Below are 27,835 nucleotides of genomic sequence, written 5' to 3'. Positions count from 1 at the left end.
TAATGGCTTGCTAGAAAGTGTAGCATAAGAAGATGCCGTTAAGGTAAGTGCATTTAATTTTCTTCTTAAGCTATGCCATTTGAAAAAAAATTATTATTGCGTTGTATTTTCCGTTTAATTTCACAAACCAATAATCAACCTCTACGAGCTTTTTTCTAGACAAGTTAGTTGTAACTTAATTAAAAGGATGCATAATTGTAATGTGTATTGCAGATTGCATTATATAGGCGTAAAAATTATGTTTAGACACCTTTTATAGATTTTAATGTAACGATATATTTGTCATACGATGCCTTGTCTTGCAAAGCATTGAGTTGTATCGGTGGCAAAAATTTCTGTAAAAATGGTTGTATTTAAATTTGGCGCTGTACCTTTGACACTACTGACAATTCAAACGTCAGTTTGACAGGTGTCAGGTGTCCCTTGTTTATTGTTATCATTACGTTATCAATGATCTAATTTTAATTAAAACGAAGAAAAACACCACACAATTACTTGTTTTATCAGTGCTGGCCAATTTCCGACGCATCATTCCGTCTTTTAACAACACACAATCAACAGGTGAGTCAGTGAGGTTATGTATTCGCCAAATTTTCAAGTCAACATATTTTTATGAGCGTTCTTATCAGTACAATCTCAATTGTAGATCTGGGTATGCGTGTGAGATAAGACATTTGGCTCAGTTGGAAGTATGGGGACGTTGGAAACGGTGTGGAGGGTGTTGACGAGGAAGAAAATCCTCGATCCTGTGTCAACAGAACGCTCCGAGTTGAGCAGAGTGTTGAATACCTGGGATTTGACGGCTCTGGGTGTTGGGAGCACCCTCGGTGTAGGTGTGTATGTGCTGGCTGGTCAGGTGGCCCTAAAAACAGCGGGGCCCTCAGTTGTCTTGTCGTTTGTTATCGCCACAATTGCTTCAGTGTTTGCTGGTAAGTCTTACTAACCCAGTTTTAAGCGCAGTTTTACACTTCCTTAATAATTATTATAATTACAAGTGATAACCTTTAGTTATGTAAATATGGAACTGTGTTACTTAATCTTGCGTTTAGACGCAGTAATTAAGCAAAAATGATTAAATAAAATATAGTAGAACCTCGCTAATCCGAGCTTCCATTTTTTTTCAATCGGTCTACGGAATACAATAGATTAGGAGACGAAACGACGTACAATAAAAACGTCCTCGTTTCTTTAGTACCATTAGTGTCGCCAGAGAGCGCTGTTGTTTCATTACCGTCTGAATCTAAATAACGGTTGTCAATTGTCAATAGTGACTGATAAAAATAATGCTAAAATTTTATTGTTAACTATAATTTAAAAAACTTTCAAACTTTTATTAATTTGCTCTCTGTCCCATATTTCTCAAAACGCTGCGAATACGGTCACAGATGCAAGAAAACTGTTAGGAAGAAAGTTGTAGAGAATTAAATTTTGTACAAAAAAGTGATAATTTTTTGCGCACCGTCGCTTATTTATCGTAATACTGAGAATACGGTTAAAGATACAAAAAAGTGTAACGAACAAAGTTATAGAAAATTAAATTTCCTTGCCACACCATACTTCTATCTTCTACAGTTTCTACTGTTGACGATAGAAATACGTGTCTCGCAGACATTTTTTAAGTTATCTACATTTGTCTTGTACCTGTGACCGAATTTGGAGCGTTATGAAAAATGCAAGAAGAACTGCAAATTTAAAATAATTTTTTCTTATGTTTCTTACGAAAATTTTAGCGTCAGATTTTCTCAGTCTGTTAAGAGTGCAAAGTCCAACATTTCTGCATTTTTTTTTCAAGTAATTAGTGAATTATTAGTTGAATTTAAATCAATTTAAAAGGGTTTGGTGCCAAGATGGTACATCGATTGAAGCTCCCTCATTTTTACTCTGCGGTACTAACGCAAATTGGACAATTTTGTATCTTGTTTCGTCTCCTAATCTATAGTCCTCCATAGATCAGTTTAAGTATACTTCATTTATTTTTTACATTATCCCTATTCTCAGATGACGAAGTTTCACTGTACGTAGATTTCTGAAATTTTTCAAATCAGTGCCAGATACAATTATTGAGTTAGATAAGTTTGGTATTTCTAGTGAAATAAATTTGTACAATAATTGTGAAATGTATAAAAATCGAACAAGTGCGTCATCAACTCATCATCCAGAACAAAGACAAATTGTGGCACGTTTTTCCAACGTGTGATAATATTTATCAGCTCTTTTATTACGAATAAAAATAACATGATTAATGCTTCTTTTTGGTGTGTGTTTAATGCGTTTAATAAAATCAGTTATTATTGTGTCGTTTTGTTTCAATAATCATTGATGTTTAAAATTGCTTCAATTTTATGAATACGTATTTTTTATCTTTGGAACCGACTGATAAGAAAATTATTTGTGTCAAATGACAATTTATTGTATTAGAATAATAAAAATATTAAGGAAATTGTATTGGCAGTTAATTTTATTTATTTCATTGTTAATTTAAAGGCTAAAACTTTCATCTATTACCTTAAATACATCAAACCTTTTACAGAATTCATCAGTAATTATACCTAGCTCTCTTGTGTTTAGATTTTTTATTCTGTGGATATATATTTTTTTAAAGTTAAAATAAATACATACCTAAAATTGAGACAAGATATTTAATTTTTGTTGTCACTAAGAATTCGTTTTCTGTTCAAAAACCTTATTTAAACATTGTTGTTTTAGAATAGCACTTGAAATAATAAAATTTGATTAAATATGTTTAATTTTATTGCTACTAATATTCTTAATTCATTAATTTTAATTATAAGGAATTAGTTTGCGATTATTAGTTTTTGAGATATTGTGAAAGATACTTCTAGCTGATTCACCCCATATGATTTGTTTATCTTTAATTTATTTTTGACATCTTAATTTTCCTTTTGATTAAAAGATAATTTACAAAATGTGTCGCAATGCTGTTATTTCGAAAAAAATATAAGTGCTTTTTTAATTCAAAATTTTTATTGACTGAGAATTTTTTTAAATCAGAATTTCTTTTAGTTTGTTTATGTCTTATTAATTTGAACAGATCTAGGTTTACTGTTTGAACATTATAATTTTTTACTATGATAATACAACAAATATTGTCTTATAGAATGAGTTAGATAATTCTGTAAAGGATTTAAAAACAGTTGCATTATTTTTCTATCAAATACTTAAATCAGACATACTTTAGATTCAGAGCAGTATCGTAATTATCTGAACCTTTGAAGAGATTGTGACGACAGTAAGAGAAAATTATTTCGGGTTAAAGATCATGTTGCCTTATTTATTATTTTTAAGTATATTTTAATAGTTACAGTGGAACTTCTATGACTTGAAGTATTCTAGTTTGTAGCTTATTTTGATGAAATTTTTAGATAAAAAAAATACTTGCTTTAAACTATCAAAAAAAAGAACAAAAACGAAACCATTTTTGATCGGGTTTTAGAATCAACCCACAAAATTTTTGTTTATTTCAAATCTCACAAGAGGTAATAACTCGATATCTATTTACTTCATATTTTTGATTATTTTCGACCACATTTTGAGAAATTATTACGTGTTTATAGCATACATACTTATTTGAAAAAGTTAAAAATGCCTAAATAACGCCGTTTCGACGTAATTTTTTATTTTATTTTAGAGGAAATTTTGTGAAAAATGTGCTTAAATGCACAAAAAATTAACAGACAGATAATTCTATTTTCTACCTTTTTGTATTTTTTAGTCCGATTTAGTTAAATTTGCGAAATATTTGATGACTTTTGAACAAATTTTTATGAAATAAGTACACTTTTATAGTTTAAAATTGTACTTAAACGTTCGAAAAACAAAATTTATTTCATTCCTCTTAACAATTTATTTAATTTCATATTTTTTTTAATTTTAAATTAAAATCAAGTAAGTTTGTTACTTAATCCTTCTTAGACCGAGGTTTTCAATTTCTGTAACTCAAAAATTTATAAAACTGTATCATATTTTCTCTAACTCGAATCTAGTTAGAGATGTTGCACCGTATTTGTATAAATATTATAATAATAGTCAACTAATCAGAAAAAAATAACTTAAACCAGTGCACACAAAACTATGCAAGAAGTAACCTAATTATTTGTCACATGAACGTCTCGAAAGTGAGTTGATATAATTCGACTAAAAAAATATGTGAAAAAATTTTATCTCTGCGATTAGCTCTTTAAAAATCACTCTCTAAAAATCTGAGTTGAAATTTTGATCAAATATTTGGCTTCAAATGCCAACAACTCAAGAATGTGTTAAAAAAAGTAGTAAACAGTAAAGTTTCAAAACTAAATGACTTTTTTGTAACAAGAGTTTTAAACAACAAATTTGGATGGTTATTTCTTTCGAGTTTCTATTTCAAGCGAGCACCAGAACAAATTTGCTTATTTAACAAAGATTAAAACACTGGTTTAATTTTTATACGAAAATTTTTATTTATTTAATGAAATTTCCTACAAGTTTTATCTGCAGCTAGAGATATTGGAGTTACTGTACGATTATTATTTGAGAATTAAATGAGTCATCAATATTAATAATAATTGTTTCTTTATCACGTTTATCTTTATACCTACTATGCATTTTTAAAGCTGAGATAAAATTTGCAATAATAATTGTCAGATTGAGAGATATATTTTTTCTCTTATTCGATAAACTACTATCGTTTTATCAAATACCTGCATAAACATAAGTAGTAATGAAAGAAAAATAAGTACTACATTAAATTTAACCACATGCAAACGTTTTACTTTATCTGTTTAACTTAAATACTGTATAAAGGGATTCTTGTCTTCAGTGCTTGCTAGTTATTTATTCAATTTATATTTTAATAATTCTTTATTATCAACTTCTTGTTGGATTTTCTTAGCGTGGAAAATAAATAAAACAAAGTTTAAAAACCCGACACATCAAACTTATTTGAAACACAAACATCAAGTTGGCATACCAATAAATTTGCAACGAATTTTGCAATTTTTTATTTATCTTACAAACTTTGTGTGTTTTTGTGATAAACGTTTTCATTACTTTGAAAGAAGTCATAATTTAGCTATTTCCTTTTTTGTTTTACCAACATTTTATAAAATGTTTCTCAGCTAAATGTGCACTAATTCGTTAAAAACAAGCTCAAATAAGGCATTTTAGGTACCTATAATTTTGTGGTTCATAATGTTTGAGTATTCGTTTCGTTTCTTCTTGAAAAATACTAAAATTCCTAAACAATATCGTCCGGTCGATGTTATTTTCTCATTTAATAATTCTTTGTCATTTTTCGAATTTAATGTGGTTTTCAGTAAAAAATAAACAAGGAGACCTAAATTAAACGCTTATCTATCTTGTCTTGGCAACATTTTTTTAATTCATCAAATTTCAAACACATTTTCAGGTCGTATTGCAATTTTCCGCTTGTCTATGAAAATAAAGGAAATAATAAAAATTGTTTCTTCTAACCTCAACTGTTTAGTTAGATAATAAAATATGAAAAGTCGAATAACTCACTAGTTTTTCATCTCTAACAGAAAGCACAAATTTTGATTTTCACGGATATACTCCTACATAATTTTAAAAATGATGTTTCTTTTATTTAAATTTTAACACCCTTATGAGTTGAATTTTTTTCGGAATTTCGAAAAAAAATTCCTAATACACGTATTTTTTCATTTATAATTTTAATATTACTTTAAAATGACGGTATTTTTTTTAAATTTTAACTACGTTTAACCCCTTTAGGGGGTGATTAAGTAAAAATGCTTTCTTAGTGAATGTTTATGTTACAAAAGCTGTATATTGTGAAAATTTTAAGCTTGTATCTTTAGCCGTTTCAGCTGTGAGGTGATTGGCCAGGTCAGGTCAGGTCCGGACTATCAATTTTTATGTGTATACAGGGTATATGTATAGATATACAGGTGTTCCGTTTAAACCCCACACCGGTGATAATGGAAGTCGCTATCAACTTTCTTATTTTAAATGGAAAGCTTTACAGGGTGCTCAAAAACTGGCGCACCAACTCAGTGGTACGTTATTGAGAAACAAGTGCTGACGGGAAAAATTTTGAAAAAATTCCTAAAGTTATATTTTAAAAAATCTGGAGCTACAAACTTATTGTATTAACTTCTTTAGTTTTCGTTATTTTTTTATATTTCTATGTTTCATACCAGGTAATCGTTCCGTAACAAAACGGTGAATAATTATTTTAAAATTTACAGATCAGATTTTAGCAGTTTTTTTAATTTAAAAAAAATAAAATTTATCCAAAAAATCACAATATGTAGATGCGCCAACACTGGGAATTATTTCCTAGGAAACCGTTCCAAAAATAATTTATTTTTATTGTTGCTGAAATTCTATTGTGATCATGACTGTTAGACAACGTTGCCACATATTATTTATCTAAAATCCGTTGTTTATCAATAATTTTAATACAAAGAATTTTTTTAATATTTTAACCTTTATATGTAACCACTTCTCTACCACACACCATTGAGTTGGTGCGCCAGTTTTTGAGCACGCTGTATTTTTTAATGCGTTTTTGGATTACTAACATTATTTTAAGGAAGTTATTTAGGATTTTTAATGTTTTTTTTATTTGCACCTTCTTGTTCGAAAATCGATATCTCCGCCATTTTTAATGTTTGGAAATATTTTTTAGCTCAATTGAAAAAAGAAGCCTAGATCTTTGTTTTCAAATTTCTAATAAAGAATAACAAACCTTGAATGTTTAAAATTAAGGTTTCAAAATTTTAAGCACCCATAACTCAATTTTTTCTAATGAAATGCCACAAGTTTTATTTCATTTAATCGTAGATAATTTCATTCTGCAACGATCTGTATTAGCATTCCCTTTACTTATATGTTTAACAGTTTTTAAATTACAATAACTTTTTGCTGGGATTGAGAATATTCATTAGCCATAGGTCTTTTCTCATAGGTTGCTATGGAAACGAGAGAAAAAATGTGAGAAATTAAAGTTTTTGAAACAACATTCAAGGAATTTTTTTTTTTTTCACAAGACGGAAAACACAATTTTGAACAGAGATGTTCTACAATTTCAAAAAAACAACATAACTTGAAAATTGTCACAGATAGGTATAGGGAATGCTAACACAGATTGATGCAGAAAAAAATTCTCCTCCATCTAGTAGAATAAAAATTGGGACATCTCATTTAAAAAAATTAAGTTATGGGTACTTAAAGTTGTCCAAAGTTAACCCAAAAATTTTTGGGTTTATTAACTTCTTCACTAATTTTGAACACATTGGAGCACAGTTATGGACTTTTCCTTTTTATTCTCTAAACATGATTTCGAAATCTCTAAAACTATGAAAGTTCCCTAGTAGCACACTTATATAACCGAGATGAAACCTTCCAATATAACCGCCAATTCCCAAATGTGACGCTTTTATAAGCTAACTGTTAGTTAACCACTTTATCTAACCGTTATCTGCGCTCGGTTATATTGCGGATATGTGTATTTATCTAACCTTTATCTACGCGTGGTTATATTTCGGTTATAATTTTTTTTTTACATCTCGCTTATATTTTGGTTATGCTTAGTGATCTAACCATTATATTGTCCTTATATAACTATTGTCTAAAGTTTGTTTAAAAAAACTCATAGTAGATTTTAATACAAATTTAAATTTTAAATACTTAGGATAAATAAATTGGTACTTCTATCCAGCCTCTTTGGGATGTACAACATGACTTTTGCACAATAAACATTATTCTGTGTTTTGTTGATTTTTTGTTGAAAAATTCCAAAAGAATTTTTAGGGATGACTTCTACAAGAAAATGCCCGATGACCAGAACTAACATAGAACTACTTATGTTAAAACCGAAAATGCTGTAGGAGTAATAGGAAAGGTAAAATGCCATCTTACGGCAAAACTTCTAACGTAGTCAGTGTTATCTTTTTCCTCCAAAGAATAAGAGTTTGTCAAACTGTTAACAAATTACAGTTATCAGGAACTAAAGTATTACTATTTTCAAAAACATATTGTTTACTGTTTTCTTCATTGTTTTCTCAGCTTTGAACCCAGCTTAACATTGTAGGATTTAAGGGTCGGCAGGTAGAAAGTGAGAAAACATTCATTCTTAGAATAATTTGCTTTGGTTTTGACAGATTCATTTTTTTGTGGTCAAGACAAAAATACATTTATGCAAACTTTTTCAGCTTTCAATTAAATATAAATTCAAATTGTACTCCACTTACATGATAAACAACAAATATAGATGACGATTCACGTGCTTGCAACACGTAGAAATAAAGAAAAAGCAAAAATCACTGTTGAATGCATTTTACGACCAACAAACTAGATAATTTTCCACCATATAACCAAAAATTTCTTAGATCACTTATTTTGTTTTGTAATTATTATTATAAAATGCCGGCAAATATTAAATATAACTGCAACATAACCATGCTTAGATCACCGATATATAAACTGAATCTAGCATACCATATATTGCATTACATACATAGCAGTTATATAACCGTCACATAATCTTTGCTGTTTACGCTAGACATAGCCACGGTTAGAACACTGTTATATAACCTAAATCTAGCTTGGGGCATATTGCTTAAGAAACATAACGGTTATCTAATCGTAATATAATCATGGTTATAGACGCTAAACATAACCATGGTTAGATAACCGTTATATCAACTGAGTCTATCATAACCAATAGTTAAGTTTGTGTATTGCGGTTATATAACGTAATATGACCGAAAGATAACTCAGTAAAACTGTGCTACGATCTTCAGACTCTGCTCTATGTGTGATATTTCTCTATAAAACCTTTCTTCTTGTTTATAGATATGACCTAAGATTTTGGTAAAAAAATCTAAGTGAAAATAAAAAAAATGTTTTGAAAGAACATGTCGCTTAATTCAGACTTTTATAACAAGAAAAAAATTCTCGAATGATTTTTTGGTAGTTCTCGGCGTAAATGCAATAACTAAACACAAAAAAATAATTAAAAAAAATATGATAGCAAAAAAGAGCACGTTAAAATTTTCATATTCATACTGATTTTAGAATTCCTTTGCAGATAAATATAATCACTTAATTAGAGAGAGTTTTCCAATGACAAATAGACTAATGAATTTTTTATTTTGTTAAACTTTAGTTTGTGGCTGTATGGTATTTATAACTTTTTTCTTTCATTTTTTATTTCGTATTTCTTTTAGAAAATTTAATTATTGTTTATTTGTCATATCCACCGGTAATTTATTTTTCTTTTTGATAATCTTATGTATTTATGTTATACTGCTATTGGAAGCTGCTAACTTATGTTGGATAAGGGGTGGTTTGAGAAATTATAGATCAGACATACTAGGGTTAAGTTAAAAATTTTCAAAAAATCTCAAATATCTCGAAAACGGTTAAACCTAGTTATAGGGTAAACTGATAAAAGCTTCCTTAAAATAACCCACCTAATCCAAAAACGCAGTGAATTGCATAGCTTTTCATTTAAAATAAGAAAGTTCGTAGTGACTTCTAATGTGGGGTTAAGATGGAACATCCTGTAGGTGTATGGGAAATAGGTTTAGGGCTATGCAGTTTTTAAAATAGAAGAAAAATAATAAATTGTTTTTCTGTTTCAGGTCTGTGTTATGCCGAATTCGGAGCTAGAACTCCTCGAGCTGGTTCAGCCTACATCTACAGCTACGTCTGCGTAGGCGAATTCGTAGCTTTCGTAATCGGATGGAACCTAATCCTTGAATATGTCATAGGTAAAACCTCTTAAAAAAATAGTTTTTGACTCAACTATTTCTCTAATATTAGGTTCAGCAAGCGTTGCACGAACTCTCAGCAATTATCTCGATGCCCTTATCAATGACACGCTCAAAGACACGTTCCGAGAAATCGCCCCCATAGACGGCATCAGTTTTATGTCCACATATTTTGATTTTCTAGCTTTTGGTATTTCAATACTGCTAGCAATTGCTCTAGCATTTGGTTTGAAGGAGAGCAGTATAGTCAATAATATTTTCACTGCGATAAATTTATTCGTAGTGTTGTTTGTGGTGATCGCCGGAGCTACTAAAGGTAAGTTCTTTTTCTTGGAAATGTTTTACCCGAATGACTGAAATATCGAAAATTTTGCACTTACTCCTACAATTTTACTTATTATTGAAAGAAGTAAATACAATTTAGGCAAAACACTATTAATTAAAATTTAAGAAGTCACTCGTTTCAGAATTAATTTTGCATTTTTTTTTTTGTAAAATGCTTTCTAATTTTTTAATTGAACCTAACTTTTGTATTTTGTTCGTTGGATAGAACTTTATGTTAAAAACTTGAAATCGCCAAAAACGGTTATTTTAAGCACCAATTTGAAAATAATAGATTTTGAAGCATTTTTTGCTTAAACACGACAAAATTCACTGTCGAAAAGCTAATACTCTCTTAGACTGTCTGAAAAAAAAAACAATTTAATCATCAGTTTTATTGATGTAAATTTATTTTTGAGGATTTTTTGTTTAAAAAAGGTAAAACTCACTGTAGAAAATATGAAATTGCTTTATTTTGGCTTCGAAAACAACAAGTAATTAAGAATTTTGAAATTGTTTGAATTTATTCACATTGTAAAAAGGCTCTAAATCTGTTGTAAGGAACTAAAGTATCTCATTTCAAACTTATTAATGTAGTAATTTCTCTTCCTTTACTGCCCAAACCTTCTGAATTTGATTAATTCCTTCTCAAAAACATAGCGATTTGCGTTTTTCCGCTTAATTTTGACAAATTCTTTTGCATTTACTTAATTTTGCGGAAAAATAAACTAGAGTTAAATTAATAAGTAAAATTACGCAATTGTTAGGTCTTATCCTACGATTTAGTTTCATTGATTTTGTTATATTTTGAACTTTTTTTAAGTTTCTCGTTGAAGCCGAAGAAAATAACGCAAGTTATCGTATGATTGAAAGAAGATTATCAAATTTAATTTTTAGTTTTGGGGAAAATTGGGTTTGATTCAAGTTAATAAGTAAAATTAAATAATTGTTAGGTCTTATCCTGCCATTTTTTTCTTTGGTTTTGTTAAATTTTTCAAAATTTCAAAATTTTTGGTTAAAAAACAGCAAGTTAGCTGTTTACTGTTATGGTTGAAAGAAGATTATCAAATTTAGTAAGGTTTTCAAAAAAATTATGAAACTTATTTTTTTTTATTTCGAAACAATCAGTTTTTTAGTGGAAAACGCTCTAAATTTATAAAAATAATAGATGAATTAACGCAGTCTCATGCCTGATATAGATACTTACGATTTTTTATTTTTTTTGACAAAATGATAATCTTCCAAATTTTGGGAAAATGTTTAAAATTGTTAAAAAGAGACAAAAACATTTTAACTTCAACTTAGCAATTTTTTTGTAATTAGAGATGATCGAAAGACGCGAAAATGCAGACGAAACTTTGGGATTTATAGAGTTGTTTTGGTATTTACAATGTAATATTTCGCTATTTTCTGTTTACTTTTGATGAACTCTTTTGAATTTATTTGGTTTTCCAATAAAAAAATCCGAATAAAATCAACAAACAATAAGACAAGAATTTTTGAATTTACTGAGCATTCGAGTGACAAATGCTCTAATTTTTTTTTAATTTGGTGAGTTTCTTTTCTCTAACTAAATAAAGCGAAAATTGTACATTTAAGTTTTCCAGTAAGAAAAACGCTCGAAATTCTACAAATTAGCGCAAATAACACATTTTTAGGTTTAATCTCGCAATGGCAAAATTGTTTGTCAAAATTTCTAAACAAAATTACCACATTCGTAAGAAATATTGCTAATTTGTTTCATTTTTAATTTAGTAACTTTTTAAATAAAAAAAGTGTTTTAACTTTATAAAAACGATGTAAAGAATGCCATTTCCACATCTAATTTTGCAATATTTTGTTTTGAAATTGAAATTTTACGTTGAAATTTTTTAAATTTTTGAAGTTAATGCATTTTCGATGTAATTTTGGCATTTTGTGCTCTGTTTTGACAAAAATTTCTTTTTCAGTGAAAAACGCTGTAATTTTTATAAAATACTTAATCTTCAAATTTGTGACTTGGTGATTTTCTGATTTGTTTTGTCTTTTTTTTTCAAATTTACATAATTTCTTTGTAGGAAAAGCTCCGATCTCATAAAAACAAGTGGAAACGACTCATTTTTAGTGTTTTTTCTTGAATTTTTTGTTTTATTTTGGCAAAATTATTTCCATTTTCCACGTAATTTTAACACTTTTGCTTTGTTATGTTGCACTTTGCTACCGGGCAATCGATTGCTCAAAAAATATTTTAAATCAAAATAATAAATATTTTTTTAATTTAATTTCAACAAATTGTAACCAGAAAATTGATCGTTTTTTATAGTTTCTTTCTTAACGATACAAGACTAATTAAGCCAACAACTGTATAAAACAAGATTTAATAAAAAAGTAATCTATACTCCTAGTTTAAATTATTAACCGCACAATCATTTTTAGTAACATTTTTGATTATTAACTATAACTGCAACTACAATAACAGTTATCAATCAATAAAAGGGTTATTCATTTATGGAAATACCCGCATTAAAATTTTCAAGATTTACTGGAAATGTTTAACAACACCTAACGCCAAAGAAAATAACATAAGACCAAAATTTTTCAATTTTGGTAAATATTTATTAATCTTCCTTTATTTATAAGACAAATGAACAATAAGAAAAATTTCTGGTTTATGGCTATACTTTGTGAGGTCACAAAAATAGAAATACAGTTTTTAGTTGTTCTGTTGTCAACTTAAAAAATGTCATTGATTATTTCCGGAAATAAAAAAACCTGGTAAAGAATAATTAATTCACAGACGATTTAGTCCAAAAATTCTAAAGTGTCTTATAAAGTCATAATATTTTAATCACAAAAAATTTGTAGTATGTAATTCAATTTAAAAAAAAAATTAGTGTCGAAACGTACCGACGAACTTTTTTCTCGTAAAACTAACGTTATTTTATTTTGCAACAAAACCTTTTACTTTAGGAAAACATATCAAACAGCACAATTTTGTTCACTAATTCACAATGATAATAATTTAATCTACTTCTAGGACCTAATCTTATTTTGCAATTTTTTGCTTGTTTTGAGAACATTTTTCTAATTGTAAAAATATTTCGAAATGATTTTGATGCTCTCTTGAGTTTATTGAATTTTTCCAGTAATAAAATATTATTTTTTATTTATGTAGCAAACACAGACAACTGGTATTTGCCAGCCAATGGCACTGGCACAGGCGACGAGGGTGGATTTTTCCCCTTCGGCGTTGAAGGGATGATAAAAGGAGCAGCGACCTGTTTTTATGGGTTTGTGGGTTTCGACTGTATTGCAACAACAGGGGAGGAAGTAAAAAATCCAAAAAGAGCCATTCCAACAGCGATTATTTTTTCACTATTTGTTATATTTCTTGCATATTTTGGAACTTCTACAGTCCTTACATTGATGGTCCCATTTTATAATGAGGTAATAATTATTTACGTAGTCAGTTATGTTTAACGAGCATAATGTTTTCCAAAACGAGTGAGCGCAGCGAGTTTTGCAAATTATGCGAGTTAAACATTACGTGTTACGTTTAAAATTTTTCATAAAAACATTTTTACGATAAAAATGATGGGTTAATTTTTGTAGGATTATAACGCTCCACTTCCCCATGCTTTTGAAATGGTTGGCATGAGCTGGGCCAAATGGGTTGTAACAATTGGGGGCCTATTTGCACTATGTGCCAGGTTCACAAAAATTATTTTTTTTTTAATTGTTTGAATGCAAATTGTTTAATTTTAGTTTGTTTGGCGCTATGTTTCCACTTCCAAGAATAATCTACGCAATGGCTAACGATAGTCTTGTTTTTCGGTTTTTGGGTCGTGTCAGTTCAAGATTTAAAACACCAGTTGCTGGTACTTTAGTGGCTGGTGTTTTGACTGGTTTAATGGCCGCTCTTTTCGATGTCAGTCAATTGATAAATATGATGTCCATTGGAACTCTTATGGCATATACTATAGTTGCAGCAAGTGTTCTTCTTCTACGGTAAATTTATAAAATGTGTTGTTTTTGTGTGTCTTTTTTGTTAGTCAGGAATCCACAAGCGTTAATTTTTTATAATAATAGTATATATTAATGTTTACTGGTCACACATTACTCACACTACAGAGACAGAGAGTGAATATACAAAAAATATATACATAATAAAAGTAACACAATAGCTACATAACTAGTGGACGTGCGCGCATGGCGCGGGAGCCATGTTTTTTTTAACAATATTTTTCGGGACAAAATTCCAATAAGTTACTTACAACATACTCGTACTAAGCATATCTAATTTTTTGCTGTTACAAGCTATTTTTTACACATTTTTGTTACATTAAGTTTTATTTATTAACTATTAGCATTATAATTGTACAGTAGGGTGATTTGAAAATGTCATGCCAATAAACCCTGGTTTGGGATCGGTAGGTACTCGGACCGCAAACATCTGTGGCTATAAACTAAACTTGAGTACACAAAGTAATTTTACTTTTCAATTTGAATCCAACTGCTTAAAATAAGATTTAATTTTATAATGTTCTTAGTAATTTCTAAAAATCACTATGTTAATAAATTCCAATAATTCTATTCCCTTTTGCAATTCTAATGAAGGTGTCGTTTAATACTCAATGCGAAATATAATTGATTTCGAATTAAAAAAAATTAATTAATGAATTAAAAAAAAATGATTGCCTTTAAAGGCCTATTTGTGAATTGTGCGTTTTAAAAATTCTACCTATTTTGATACTTGTTCAGTGATTATTATTATTTCTTCAACAAGAAATAGAATATATTTAAAGAAAAGATGGCTCCAGTTAAAAACAAAACTATGTTTTTTTATTTGCAAATTTTTATAAGAAATTTGTTTACAGTTTGTCACTTTGGTAATCGTATCTGATTTTTTTTTACAAAAAGGGATGCAATTAGTTTTCGCTGAATATCATAGGGAGAACAAATTTATTTAGCAACGCCAATTAAACAACTTTATTGAAATTGGTTTCATCGACCAAGGGTTTCGACGGTTAAATTTACTTGAAACATCAGATCTTTTAAGCAATTATATTCGAGTCAACTGTTGGAATCAACAAATAATAAAATTTCCATTTTTGATTAATTTTATTCTCAATACGAATTAAATGACAATTGTAATTGGAATCAGCTTTATTATTAGTTGCATCAATTACGGATTTCGTCAACATAATGACTTTGAAATTTACTAAAGACATCATTGTTGTACATTGTAGCATATTTTTCTAGAGTAAAACTTTGTCGCCTATCTGTTAAAATTAGTTTGTAGAAAAAAAACTCATTAATGAAAATTTAAATTTATTTACAAAATGGGGTTTATTATTTTTGTCGCTGAACTTCGTTAATTTGCGTTAGAAATGCAAATTGTAACTAAGTTGTATATTTTAAAAAAATAGAAAAACTTAGAGTTATAAGAAAATATTTGTTTTGCTGCAAACTGCACAAAAATTATGGTTGTCGTTTTGTGAGACACTACCAAAGAATTTGCTTTCATTTTCAAAAACCGAAGGTAATTTCAATGTTACGAATTTACTAATTCCTAAAATCTGTTATTATAGGTAAATCATAATCACAAACTTGCTTTGAAATTACGGAAAACCCCACATCTTATCGCTTATTAGAAGGTACGGGTTCATTTCTACCTACTTACACATTTGTACTACATTTACAGTAATTTCTAGGATTTCGTTCCAAAAACATTGAAAATATCCACATTTCTAAATGCATATGCATTTATAGAATTTGGGCAAAATATGCACATATGCACTTTATATACATTTTGCATATTTTCTTAGTAACGCCAAATTGTGAACTTTTAATGAGTATCTCATGAGGTATATACTTTTTTATTTTACTAAGGTCTAAAAATAAAATTTTACAATGTATTAAAGCTGTAGCTTGTTTTTAAAAGCATTAACGATGTTGTAACAAGTTTAAGCATTACATGTAATGTAGAAAACTTTTTCTATAGCCGAATGACAGTTTATAAGTAAATTATTAGCTTCGAAGTATTTCGAGGTTTGAGCCATTAATTTAGCTTTTTAAATATTTTTGTTACAATTTTCAACAATGAAATTAATCTGTAATATTACAATTATCAAGAATATCTTTTTTGTAAACAGAAATTATTAAAAATTTATTATGACTAGGCGGAAATATCTGTTTATTTATTTATTTTAACTACGGAACCCAGTATAAAAATAAAATACATGAAAAATAATTAGTTATTTACCTAACGAGTTTGGAAAGTGGAATTTTTTGAAAAGTGCAAAAAATAATTAATCTATTTCTTCGTTTCAGAATTATTCAACTTTTCGTTATAAAAAAGACCAATTTTAAGTCGCCTATATTTTACGAAAAATTTGCAACAGAAAATCTCAGGATACCTTGTAGTTTTAGCAATAGTCGACTTTTACTTGAAACACGCAGATAATGTACAGGTGTGCCAAAACGCAAAAAGTTGAATAACTAATTTTTTCAAATGGAACACCATATATTTCTTTACACGTACCGATAGCATTTTTCATAAGTTTTCTAATGATATGCGGTTTATATAGGAAATTTGATATATTTCTTGAAATTTTAATTTTTTTTTTATTTATTTTATTATTAATTCTTGATGAGTAATAATGAGATTACTAATGGAATTAGTCACATTAGTACATATCAAAAAATAAATTACCATTTGACTTATCAGACTCTAGGATAACAAATTTTCTTGTAAATTTCGAAGCACCATACCGTTAGAAAGCTTATTAAAAATGCTATCGATACATGTAAAAAATACAGGGTGTTCCATTTGAAAAAAATGAGTTATTAATTTTTTATATCATCTGCCTGCTTTAACTAAGGTATTCTGAATTATTCTGTTGTAAATTTGCCGGAAAATACTCATACACGACTTCGCAGTGATTTTTCAATAATTAGTGTTTTTTATAACGAAAAGTTGAATAATTTTAAAACGAAAAAAGATAGACTCACAATAGTTAATATAGAATTTAGTTATTTTTTTGTGTAAAATCCAATTATGCAAAAATATATATGGTGTTCCATTTAAAAAAATATAACTTTGGTACAACACCCTGTATATCATAAAAATATTTTTAGTTTTTGGACTTCAATTCGATCTATCGTACAATGAAAACAGCATAGCAATATTTCAATTACCAAAAAAGTTATAGACCAATTACACACTCCTGGGTCACCCTGTATGTACGAGTATTTAGAGATTACTTTTGAATATTTTTAATTTTTAGAAATAGAAATAGAAATACTTTTATTGGTATCTAAAAACATGTGTCATAATACAAGTCAATAAAATAAGAAACGTACAAACTAAAAAAAGAAAAAAAACAAAATTACAAGTCACTAAAATTACAGCGAAAATATTCATCAAAGTCATAGACACAATTCACAATTAAAAAATCTTTTAGCTTTCTTTTAAAAACATATAAAGGTAGATTACAAAAACTAGTTGGCAACATATTATAAAATTTAGTGTAATAATATCTTGGTCCAGTTTGGTTCCGTTTTAGGCTATTGAATTTTGGAATGAGCTTGTCACCAATACGAGTATTATCAGCATGGTTTTCGGAATGGTATCGAAAAGTTTGGGTATTTTGTTTCACATAAAGCAGAGAGTAGTATATATATAATTTGCTTAGTTTCGTTGCAAGCGTGTTACCTTGATGGTCCCATAGTAACTTGTCATCTATAGTGATACCTAAAGTATTAGTAGACCTTTTGAAACTTTTATCAATGTTACTGCAGTTTTTTAATGTAACCAACATATCAACTGTTTTTGTTGTATTCAAGCCCAGTTGATTCGAAGAAAACCATTTGCTGGCCAACAATTTCGCTTGATCACTGTTTGCTGTAGCTGTGTCCAAGATCTCACCACTGTTGAGTAGTGACGTATCATCCGCAAATAATGTCACTTTGGTGTTCTTTAAACAATAAGGAAAGTCATTAACGTATATTAAGAAAAGTAAAGGACCCAAGACAGATCTTTGAGGGACACCACACTCAACAGGAAGACTCTCAGACACAGTATTTTTAAAGTTGACACTTTGTTGTCGATCACTTAAATACGAAGATAATAATTTACAACTATTTGGAAGAATATTATAGTAGAACATCTTGCGAACTAATATGGTATGAGAAACACAATCAAATGCCTTACTTAAATTAAGGGATGTGGCTTTTGCAAACTTTGCATTTTCAAAACAATCATGAATCTCATTCGTAAAGTCTGTAATGGCATCAACTGTGCTTCTTTGTATTCTGAAACCAAACTGATGTGGACACAACAAATTGTTATCTTCAAAGTGCCGTGTCAATTGCTGAAGTAAGACTTTTTGTGGTATTTTTGAAAATATTGGTTTTAACGAAATGGGTCGAAAATTGTTAATATCATTTTTGTCAGATTTTCTATGAACAGGTGTTATTAAAGATTTTTTAAGACATTTAGGAAAAGTAGATGTTCTTATACAGTAATTAATTAATTTAGTTAGAGGAGACAAAATAACGTCCCTTACTGTTTTCACAATATCACTACTGAAACCATACGAATCTTTACTCGTACTATTTTTCAGATCATTAATTGCATCTCTTACTTGAATACACGAAACCTCACTAAAACCAAAATACGGGACTTTTACATTATTGTTATAACACATACTTGTAAATATAATAGGATCACAGTCAGATTTTGGAACTTTATCTATCACAGTTTTCGCAACATTAGTAAAATATACATTAAAATCATTTGCAGTAATATCACAGTCACTCATATCACAGTTTATGTTTTGAATTTATTACAGTCCACTGTAATTTCTGTGAATTCCTGATTTTGTCAGTTGTTTCTGTCCTTACATGTGCTTGTGTACTGTTCGTTAGCTACGAGATCGATAAAGGCGACATTTACGAACCTCTAAGGGCCCTTTTGGACTCGGAGGAAGTCGAGACGTAAGTAAGTCGCTCTAAAACGTTCTCGACCGTCGAAACAAGGCAAATCGATCAAAAAACGTTTTCCAGATATACGGAAAATCGTAATTTGGACGGAACCAGCGAAGAAATCGAACTAATGCCTGGGGAAATCACAACTACGAACGTATTTAAACAAATTTTTAACTGTGGTAGACATGGATTCCCTTCGGACGTTTCCGAACGAATCGTCAAATTTCAAGTTTGTCTCTATTGCATTCTTTGCATTTTAATCGGAGTTTGTGCAATGCATTTGAAAGACTGGATCCGAAATGACGCCCTTTGGGGTATTGTCGTTTCGGGGGTTGTGGTCGGATTGGCCGTGTTGGTTTTAATGTCGATTACAACGCAGCCACAGTCGAGGAAAGAACTGCCCTTCAAGGTAATAGTTTACAGTTTTTAAACGATTGCACACGTTTACTCATAACTAAAAACCGGATTTTTAGAAAATTAAAAACCTTATTTATTTGTCAAAAAAGGTTGTACAAAACCAGACATTAGATATAAAAATCTGGTAATTCTACTACAGGAAAAATAAATTTTTATTGGAATAAAATTTTTTATAAAAACAAACAAACAACACAAACTAAGTTTTGTCAAAAACTTAAAATTACCTATTACACAAAAAAAGCTATACACAAGTTAATTAACTGTTTAACATGTTTAATTATTTTGTCTTTCCGTAAAAATTCATCTTAGCCTAGAAAATAAACTCAAAAATATCAATATTCTTTCATTCAGTTAACATTTTTATTTTCAGTAGATTTTTCCCTAGTACCACACTTTCATAACCGAGATAAAACCTTCCAATATAACCGCCAATTCCCAAATGTGACGCTTTTATAAGCTAACTCTTAGATAACCACTTTATCTAACCGTTGTCTACGCTCAGTTATGTTGCACTTATATCATTTCCTTTACATTTCGGTTATGCTTAGTGATCTAACCATCCTATTGCCCTTATATAACTTTTGCCTAAAGTTTATTTAAAAAGAGTAATAGTAAATTTTAATACAAATTATAATTTTTAATATTTAAAATAAATAAATTGGTGCTTCCATTCAGCTTGTTTAATTAAGGTGCACGACATCACTAGTGCACAATAAATATTGTTCAGTGTTTTGTTGATTCCTTGTTGAAAGGTTCCAAAAGAATTTTTGGGAATGACTTCTGCAAGAAAATGCTCGATGACCAGAACTAATATAGAACTACTTATGTTAAGACCGAAGATGCTGTAGGAGTAATAGGAATGGTGAAATGTCATCTTATGGCAAAACTTCTAACGTAGTCAGTATTATCTTTTTACTCCAAAGAACAAGAGTTTGTCAAACTGTTAACAAATTACAGTTATCAGGAACTAAAATATTACTATTTTCAAAAACGTATTGTTCACTGTTTTCTTCATTGTTTTCTCAACTTTGGACAAATTCTCCGATCCCAGCTTAACATTGTAGGATTAAAGGGTCGGCAGGTAGAAAGTGAGAAAACATTCATTCTTAGAATAATTTGCTTTGGTTTTGACAAATTCATTTTTTGTGGTTAAAACTAAAATACATTTAGGCAAGCTTTTTCAGCTTTCAATTAAGTGTAAATTCAAATTGTACTCCACTTACATGATAAACAATAAATATAGATGACTGTTCACGTGTTTGCAACACTTAGAAGTAAAGAAAAAGCAAAAATCACTGTTGAATGCATTTTACGACCAACAAACTAGATAATTTTCCACCATATAACCAAAAATTTCTTAGATCAGTTATTTTGTTTTGTAATTATTATTATAAAATGCCGGCAAATATTAAATATAACTGCAACATAACCATGCTTAGATCACCGATATATAAACTACGATATATTGCATTACATACATAGCAGTTATATAACCATCACATAATCTTTGCTGTATACGCTAGACATAGCCACGGTTAGAACACTGTTATATAACCTAAATCTAGCTTGGGCCATATTGCTTAAGAATCATAACGGTTATCTAATCGTAATATAATCATGGTTATAGACGCTAAACATAATCATGGTTAGATAACCGTTATATAAGTTGAGTCTAACATAACCAATGGTTAGATTTGTGTATTGCGGTTATAAAACGTTATATAACCGAAAGATAACTCAGTAAAACTGTGCTACTAGGGTTATTTTCAAAAAAAATTTCTATACTTTTTATACACTTTACAAAATTTACACTTTATTCATGATTTTATTGCTTCATCAAGCGACAGGTCTACTGTTTCTAATTTTGTTGTTATTTATTAAAATTTCAGAGTGAGAATGTAAGTCATTTTTTAAAATGGTTTGACTAAAATAATGCTTTGCATTTGCAAGTGCTTGTAAATCTTCAGAAGAAGAAAAACACCAATAAATTGAAACATGACATTCTGAATAAAAAAACAATACACAAAGAGACTGAAAAGCTCAAAACTGGTATACAAAAATTGTTACAAAATCAATATGAATAAAATCCGGTAGATCTAAGTGACTAAAAGAGTGATAAACTAAAAAAAAACTATATAACTGCAAAGTAAAAACATTATGAAATTGGAAAACTGAAATTATACTAACGAAAAACTGAAAAATTTAGGAAATTAATACGAAATTAAAGAATTGAAATACTGGGCACATAGAAACTATGAGATTGAAAGACTGAGAACATAAAAAAGCTTGTTAAAAGTTAAATAACTTGAAAAAATTAAATCGAACTCTTAATTTTTTGTTTTTGCTTATCTAAGATCATTAAATTGTCTAAGTAAAAACGTAACTCATAAATTTCAAACGCACAAATTAATAACTAACGAGATATTAGTTTTGTGTGGAAATGTTGCGAAACAATTGAGTTTTTGCTTAAAAACTTGCGAAATGTTTGAGTTTGAACACGAACTAATTGCGAGAATCAATCTTTATCAAAAACAAATCGCTTTACAATTTATCCACGATTTTTGAACCCAAGTGTAATAGAAAACTTGAAATTTTTTTAGAAAACAGCGAAGTTCCAGATGGATTGGTCGACATTTACAAAATAATCAAGCAACAATTTTTTTGCTTAGTTTGAAACGTCTCATGATTGGTCTGTTTTACAGTTGGGAGTGCAATATCCCTTTGATATCCAATGACAAACGCTTCAATAGTCTTGCAATTTTTTGTGCAACAGATAAATAGGAGGCAATTTTTATATTTTTGTTGGTTATTAAAATTTACTCATTCCTGGGACAAATGAGATACCAGTGAATCGGTTTTAGGGCCGTTTTAGGGTTTTTGGGTCTTTCTCACAGAACGAGATTTCGCCTTGGATTCGAATAAATTGGTCGATTCTGTTTAGTTTTTGAAATAATTTTTTTTAATTGTTTTACTTTGACGAAAACACTGTTTTTTAAATTTGTTACACTAAAACTTATCCTAGAAAGACGAATCCTAGCCAGACAACTAATTAAAGTCAACACTGTCGGTTTGGAAAAATTAGCAATTGCAATAATTAAATAAATAAATTTTTAAATTCAAAATTAACACTTGGCAAATATTGTAATTTTGAAACTTTTGTGTAAATTATTTTTTCATTATAAAATCAAGGCTGATACAAAAAGATATAAAAAATTAAAAAATAATTTAATATTGAATTAAAGTATGCACGCTTTCAAAAATTTAAAGTTCAAACACTGACAAAGTAACTTTACTACTGAGAAACTAAAAACACAAAAAACTAAAAAATATTGAGACTGAAATTCTGAACAATTAAACGACTGAAAAACTGAAAAAACTATAGAAGTCGAAAAGCGAAGCACTAATTAATTGAGACATTATATTCTGAATAAAAAACCAATACGCTAAGAGACCGAAAAGCTAGAAAACTTAAAAACTGTAATAATATAATTAAACTAAAAAACAGATTGAAATTCAGTATTTATAAGTGACTGAAAGATTTATAATTAAACTATGAAAATGCAAAGTAAGAACATTAATCAGATAAGATAGTAAAATCAGGGTTCAGTGTTAGGCCCTTTTCTATTTTCACTATACATTAATGACGTTCATGACTATCTCACTTGTAGTTATAGACTTTTTGCGGATGATCTCAAGTTGTACAAAGCAATAAAAAAACCTGATGATGTTGTTTCTCTTCAGACAGATCTAGATCTTTTAACTGATTGGTGCAGGGAGAATGATATAATTCTAAATGCAAACAAATGTGTTTTTATCAATTTTAATAATAATAATAATAATAATAATAATAAGCCTTTATTTACTACAGGAATCCCATTTACAGTAAATATATACAAAAACTTAGAACTACACTAATACTATACTAATGATATAGACGAAACAATCTTCCGCCACGAATCATAGTTGATATCACCGTCTTTACATACATTATTAAATAGGGTAGTCATTAATACGATAGGAGACTTATCAGCTACATTGGTCCTTCTCGCTATAGGATAAAATGTCATGGCTTGTCTGGAGTTTAAACGTGGAACAGCAAAATTTAACATATTTAATAGCCAAGAACAGTCGATGTTATTATTAATTAAATTATACAGAAATTTAATTATAATACAAATACGGCGAAACTGTAAAGATTGGAGACCGAATCTATTCAAAAGCAAGTTCTGGTCATAGCCCCTTATAGGATAATTTCCATCTATTATAAAAACTAGGAATTTTAGGAATCGTCGCTGTATGTTTTCGAGTTGATCTATATGGATTTTATAAATCGGGTGCCAAATAAGTGCGCCGTATTCCAGTTTGCTTCTAACTAACGAGAAGAATAGGGTCTTCATAACTGATATGTTCTTAAAATCTCGACAATTTCTATAGATGAATCCATATGACTTAATCGCTCTAGCCGTAACATCCCTAATATGCTCACTGAATGCGAGTTCAGTATCGAAAATAACTCCCAAATCTTTAATAATAAAGGTACGATGCAGTGTTACGGACGAAATATCATATACAAATTCAAGGAATTCGCGCTTTTTAGTGTAAGACATAACGGTACATTTGGATGGGTTTAGATAAAGGCGATTTTCATTACACCATTTCACTACTGCGTTAATATTGTTCTGTAAAGTGAGGCAGTCCTCTATAGATTTTATTTCTGTGTAAATTTTAAGATCATCGGCAAAGAGAAGTTTAGCGCATGTTGATAAAGAACCACATATATCATTAATGAAAAGCAAAAATAATAAGGGTCCAAGATTGGAACCTTGCGGCACACCCGAAGTTGCAACGTAACTATCCGAAATGTAGTTACGATATTTAACCCTTTGCTCTCGATTAGCAAGATAAGATTTTATTAGGGATAGCAAAGAACCGGAGAAACCATACTGATCAAGTTTTAACAATAACAGATGATGATCAATTTGATCAAATGCTTTTTTGAAGTCCATATAAATGACATCAACCTGACCTTTTCTGTCCAAAGCGTCAGATATGAACTGAGTAAAACAGGCTAGATTTGTAACAGTTGATCTTTTTTCAACAAATCCATGCTGCGAAGGTGATATAAATCTTTTTACAGAAGAGTAGATACGGTCGTAAATAATTGACTCAAAAACTTTCGAGAAATTACACAAGATTGAAATTGGCCTGTAGTTTTGAATTTGTGTTATATCACCCGTTTTGAAGACAGGACAAACGTGTGCTATTTTCCATATGTTAGGAAACGTCGAAGTTTGCAATATTAAATTAAAAATGTATACGAGTGGTTTAGAAAAAATATGTGCACAATCCCTTAATAAAAAGCTGGGGATACCATCACAACCAGCAGTAAGTGTGTCTTTAGATCGCTTTAATACCCGGATTATTTCATGCTCATTAATCTCGTTCACAGTAATAAAACTATTTAGATTCGTCATCATCGAGGGACTATCTGAAGTCAATGTCATGTCAGAAAAAACACTTTTGAAGAATTTAGCGAAACTATTTACTATATCATTAGGATTTGATATTGCATTACCATTATGATACAACACACCCGGAATTCTAGAGTTACGCTTTTTAGCTTAGAAAAGTCATTCCTTCTTCGCCAGTTTTACTGTCAGATGGTGTGTGTCTTCCCTCTGCATCAGTTATAAAAGACCTTGGTATCCTGTTAGATAGCAAGCTAACTTTTGTGGCTCACTACGACCATATTATAAGTAAAGCCAATCGGGTTGCTGGCTGCATCTTGAGGTACTCTAGGGATTTCAAATCGTTAAGAACTTTGATGTTATTGTTTTCAACTCTGGTACGACCGATTTTTGAGTACGGTTGTATTATTTGGTCTCCTTATTATCAACGTCATGTGTGTCGGCTTGAATCTGTTCAAAATAAATCTGTATGTCGTATTCAATATAAACTTCCTGATCGTGTGTCTTCTTCTTGTTCTTTGAGCAAATTATACCTTAGGCTCAGTAATCTGGAGACCCGTAGAGATTATTTTAAATTATGTTTTATGTATAAATTGCTTAATTGATCTTTTAAGTACCGTAACGTTCAATGTGCCTAAGCATGCCGTCAGGACCGTTCCCCGTATTTATTTACATTTTTGTAATACAAACTAGTGAGTTATATCGCTGCACTAATAATTTTGGTGATATCGATTTTTTTAATTGTGCTTCAAATAACTCATTCAAAAGAGAAATTAGAAAACTATTGAAAATGTAAATCGAGTTTTATTGTAACAACCTTCTGATTTTTTATGGCGTTAATAAATCAAAATCAAAAAAGAAAAACGGAAAAATTGAGGAATTGAATAATATGAAATACCATGGAGAAATTGAGATACTGAAGAAACGAGTTCTTGGAAAAACTATTAAAAATTACGTGTTAGGAAAGTTTTCTAAAATCCGGTCTCTACTGATACTTGTGTAAAATTTCCGGCTGAATTCGATTCTGTAGATCGTTTGTTAATTTTCAGTTACCTTCATTATGAAAGTGTAAATCGATGTCCAGTTATGGGCGGCGCGTGACCATGCTAGTATTGGTGGTGGTGATACTACAATATAGAAAAACATAAAGCTTGTTTATAAATGTTGAATATACATTTCCAGATGAAAAAATTAAGTTTCAAGCTTTACTGAGAAGAATGTATAGACAAAAGTTGCCTAATTTGAGTTTTTCCAAACGTGTGCAATCGTTGACTGTTATGATTATGTATTTTCTTACACGAAAAATTTTGCCAAGGTCCCTTTGGTGCCCCTCATACCCGCATTGAGCATCTTGATAAACATTTATTTGATGCTAATGTTGGACGTAAACACTTGGATTCGATTCGGTGTTTGGATGCTCGTAGGTCAGTATAAGAAACTAATTTTTTCTAATTTCCTCCAATGCACGCTGTAAATAATACGCATGGGTATTCAGGCCTTCCCACTTACTATTTTTCCATCCAAACTCATTCCGATGCACGAAATGAGAGCATATGCAGTCGTGACTCCGTCAAACCGAACGGGAACTTAACCTCTTTCACCAATCATGCCTATGTTAACGATGAAACTTTACCGAAAATTAAACCACGTGCACCCGAACCGCCCATTTCGAACAACATCGAGGCGACCATCGCCGTCTTGGACCTAGTGCTCGAAAACGAAGAAGCCAACATTGACGAGAACCTAATCGAACGCGAACTTTCCCTTGGCTCTGCCTCTGACGCTTCCAATGTTTTACGTGAAGAGAATGTCCAAGCTGTTGTGCATTGTCCTGACCAATCCGGTGACGTTGAAACCCCCACTCCTGAACCTGACCCCGCCTCTGACGAGCCTCCTCCAATGGAGGAGGAAGCGGACGAGCCCCCTCCAGTGGTCGAGGACACGCCTCCAGTTCCCCCACCACCTCCACCCCCACCACTAGAAGGTGTGGCCATCCCGAGACCACATTTCCGCTTAAGTGAGATAAATAACGTTAAATTGAAATCGTGGGACGAGACAAAACCACTATCGCCACCTGTTGACTACTCTCGACAAAATTCAATGGCTCCTGACAATGATGGTAACCTCAAATTCGGTTCGCCACAATATAAAGAATTTCGCGAATATTTAACCCAAACGTTACAAGATGGCGGTTACGCCCCGACGCCTATCATTGGCATAAATAATAAACCGGTTAAAACCGAACCGGTTTCTATCGAAAATGTTGTTCAGGACAAAATTGACCGAGATGATGTCAAGCAAAAGCTGACATTGTTTTTAGAACGGCATAATAATAATAATAATGTGAAGGAAGACAATTTGCAAATTAATAATATTGTTGAGGATTTTAAAGAAGAATACAAGAAGAATTCGGAAAATGTTAGTAGTTCAGGTGTGAAGCAACGCGCGAAAGATGACAACGATTATGACCAATTGAGGCATAAACAGAACATGAATAACGTTTTTAAGAGTATCAGGCTGAAAAAAGTGGACAGTTTTAACGAATCTCAGTAAAGCTTGATATTGATTGAGATTGATATTAACAAAGCGTCCCGCTAGCTTTGGATATTAAGAAGTTGGAGATTACCAAGTTTTTGTTCCTGTTCCTATGTCGCTTTTTGTTGTTTCCTTTTCCTTTCTTCTTTTGCTTTGCTTCTAATCTTTGCATGAATTTTTTATTACACGGTATTAAAGAACTGGGAACTATTATCGAGTTCTTTACAGGTTTTCTTATTTACGGATTTTATGGTCTTCCGTACAATGTAAGAACGTTCAGAAATTATGAAAGATTAGAATGATTCTCCTCCTAACCCTATTTTATAATATACAAATTATAGTTTATTATAATAAAATATATTTTATGAA

General features: G+C 30.0%; 1 protein-coding gene across 2 annotated transcripts; it reads left to right on the top strand.

Moving 5' to 3' along the window:
• Positions 1-372: 372 nt before the first annotated feature.
• Positions 373-27,835, top strand: LOC655801 (high affinity cationic amino acid transporter 1). Of its 2 annotated transcripts, XM_008201061.3 has the most exons (11): positions 373-561; positions 647-929; positions 9,627-9,755; positions 9,808-10,071; positions 13,231-13,502; positions 13,668-13,765; positions 13,821-14,063; positions 18,987-19,055; positions 19,125-19,455; positions 26,247-26,355; positions 26,427-27,835. In XM_008201061.3, the coding sequence occupies exons 2-11, from the start codon at positions 692-694 to the stop codon at positions 27,482-27,484; spliced, it is 2,811 nt and encodes a 936-aa protein (XP_008199283.2). In that variant the 5' UTR covers positions 373-561; positions 647-691; the 3' UTR covers positions 27,485-27,835. The 2 variants fall into 2 exon arrangements, with proteins under 2 accessions (XP_008199283.2, XP_008199284.2); XM_008201062.3 differs by lacking the exon at positions 18,987-19,055.

This window comes from Tribolium castaneum, chromosome 2 (assembly GCF_031307605.1).
Source record: "Tribolium castaneum strain GA2 chromosome 2, icTriCast1.1, whole genome shotgun sequence".
NCBI classification, from domain to species: Eukaryota; Metazoa; Arthropoda; class Insecta; order Coleoptera; family Tenebrionidae; genus Tribolium; species Tribolium castaneum.
This window is presented reverse-complemented; position numbering and strand designations above follow the sequence as displayed.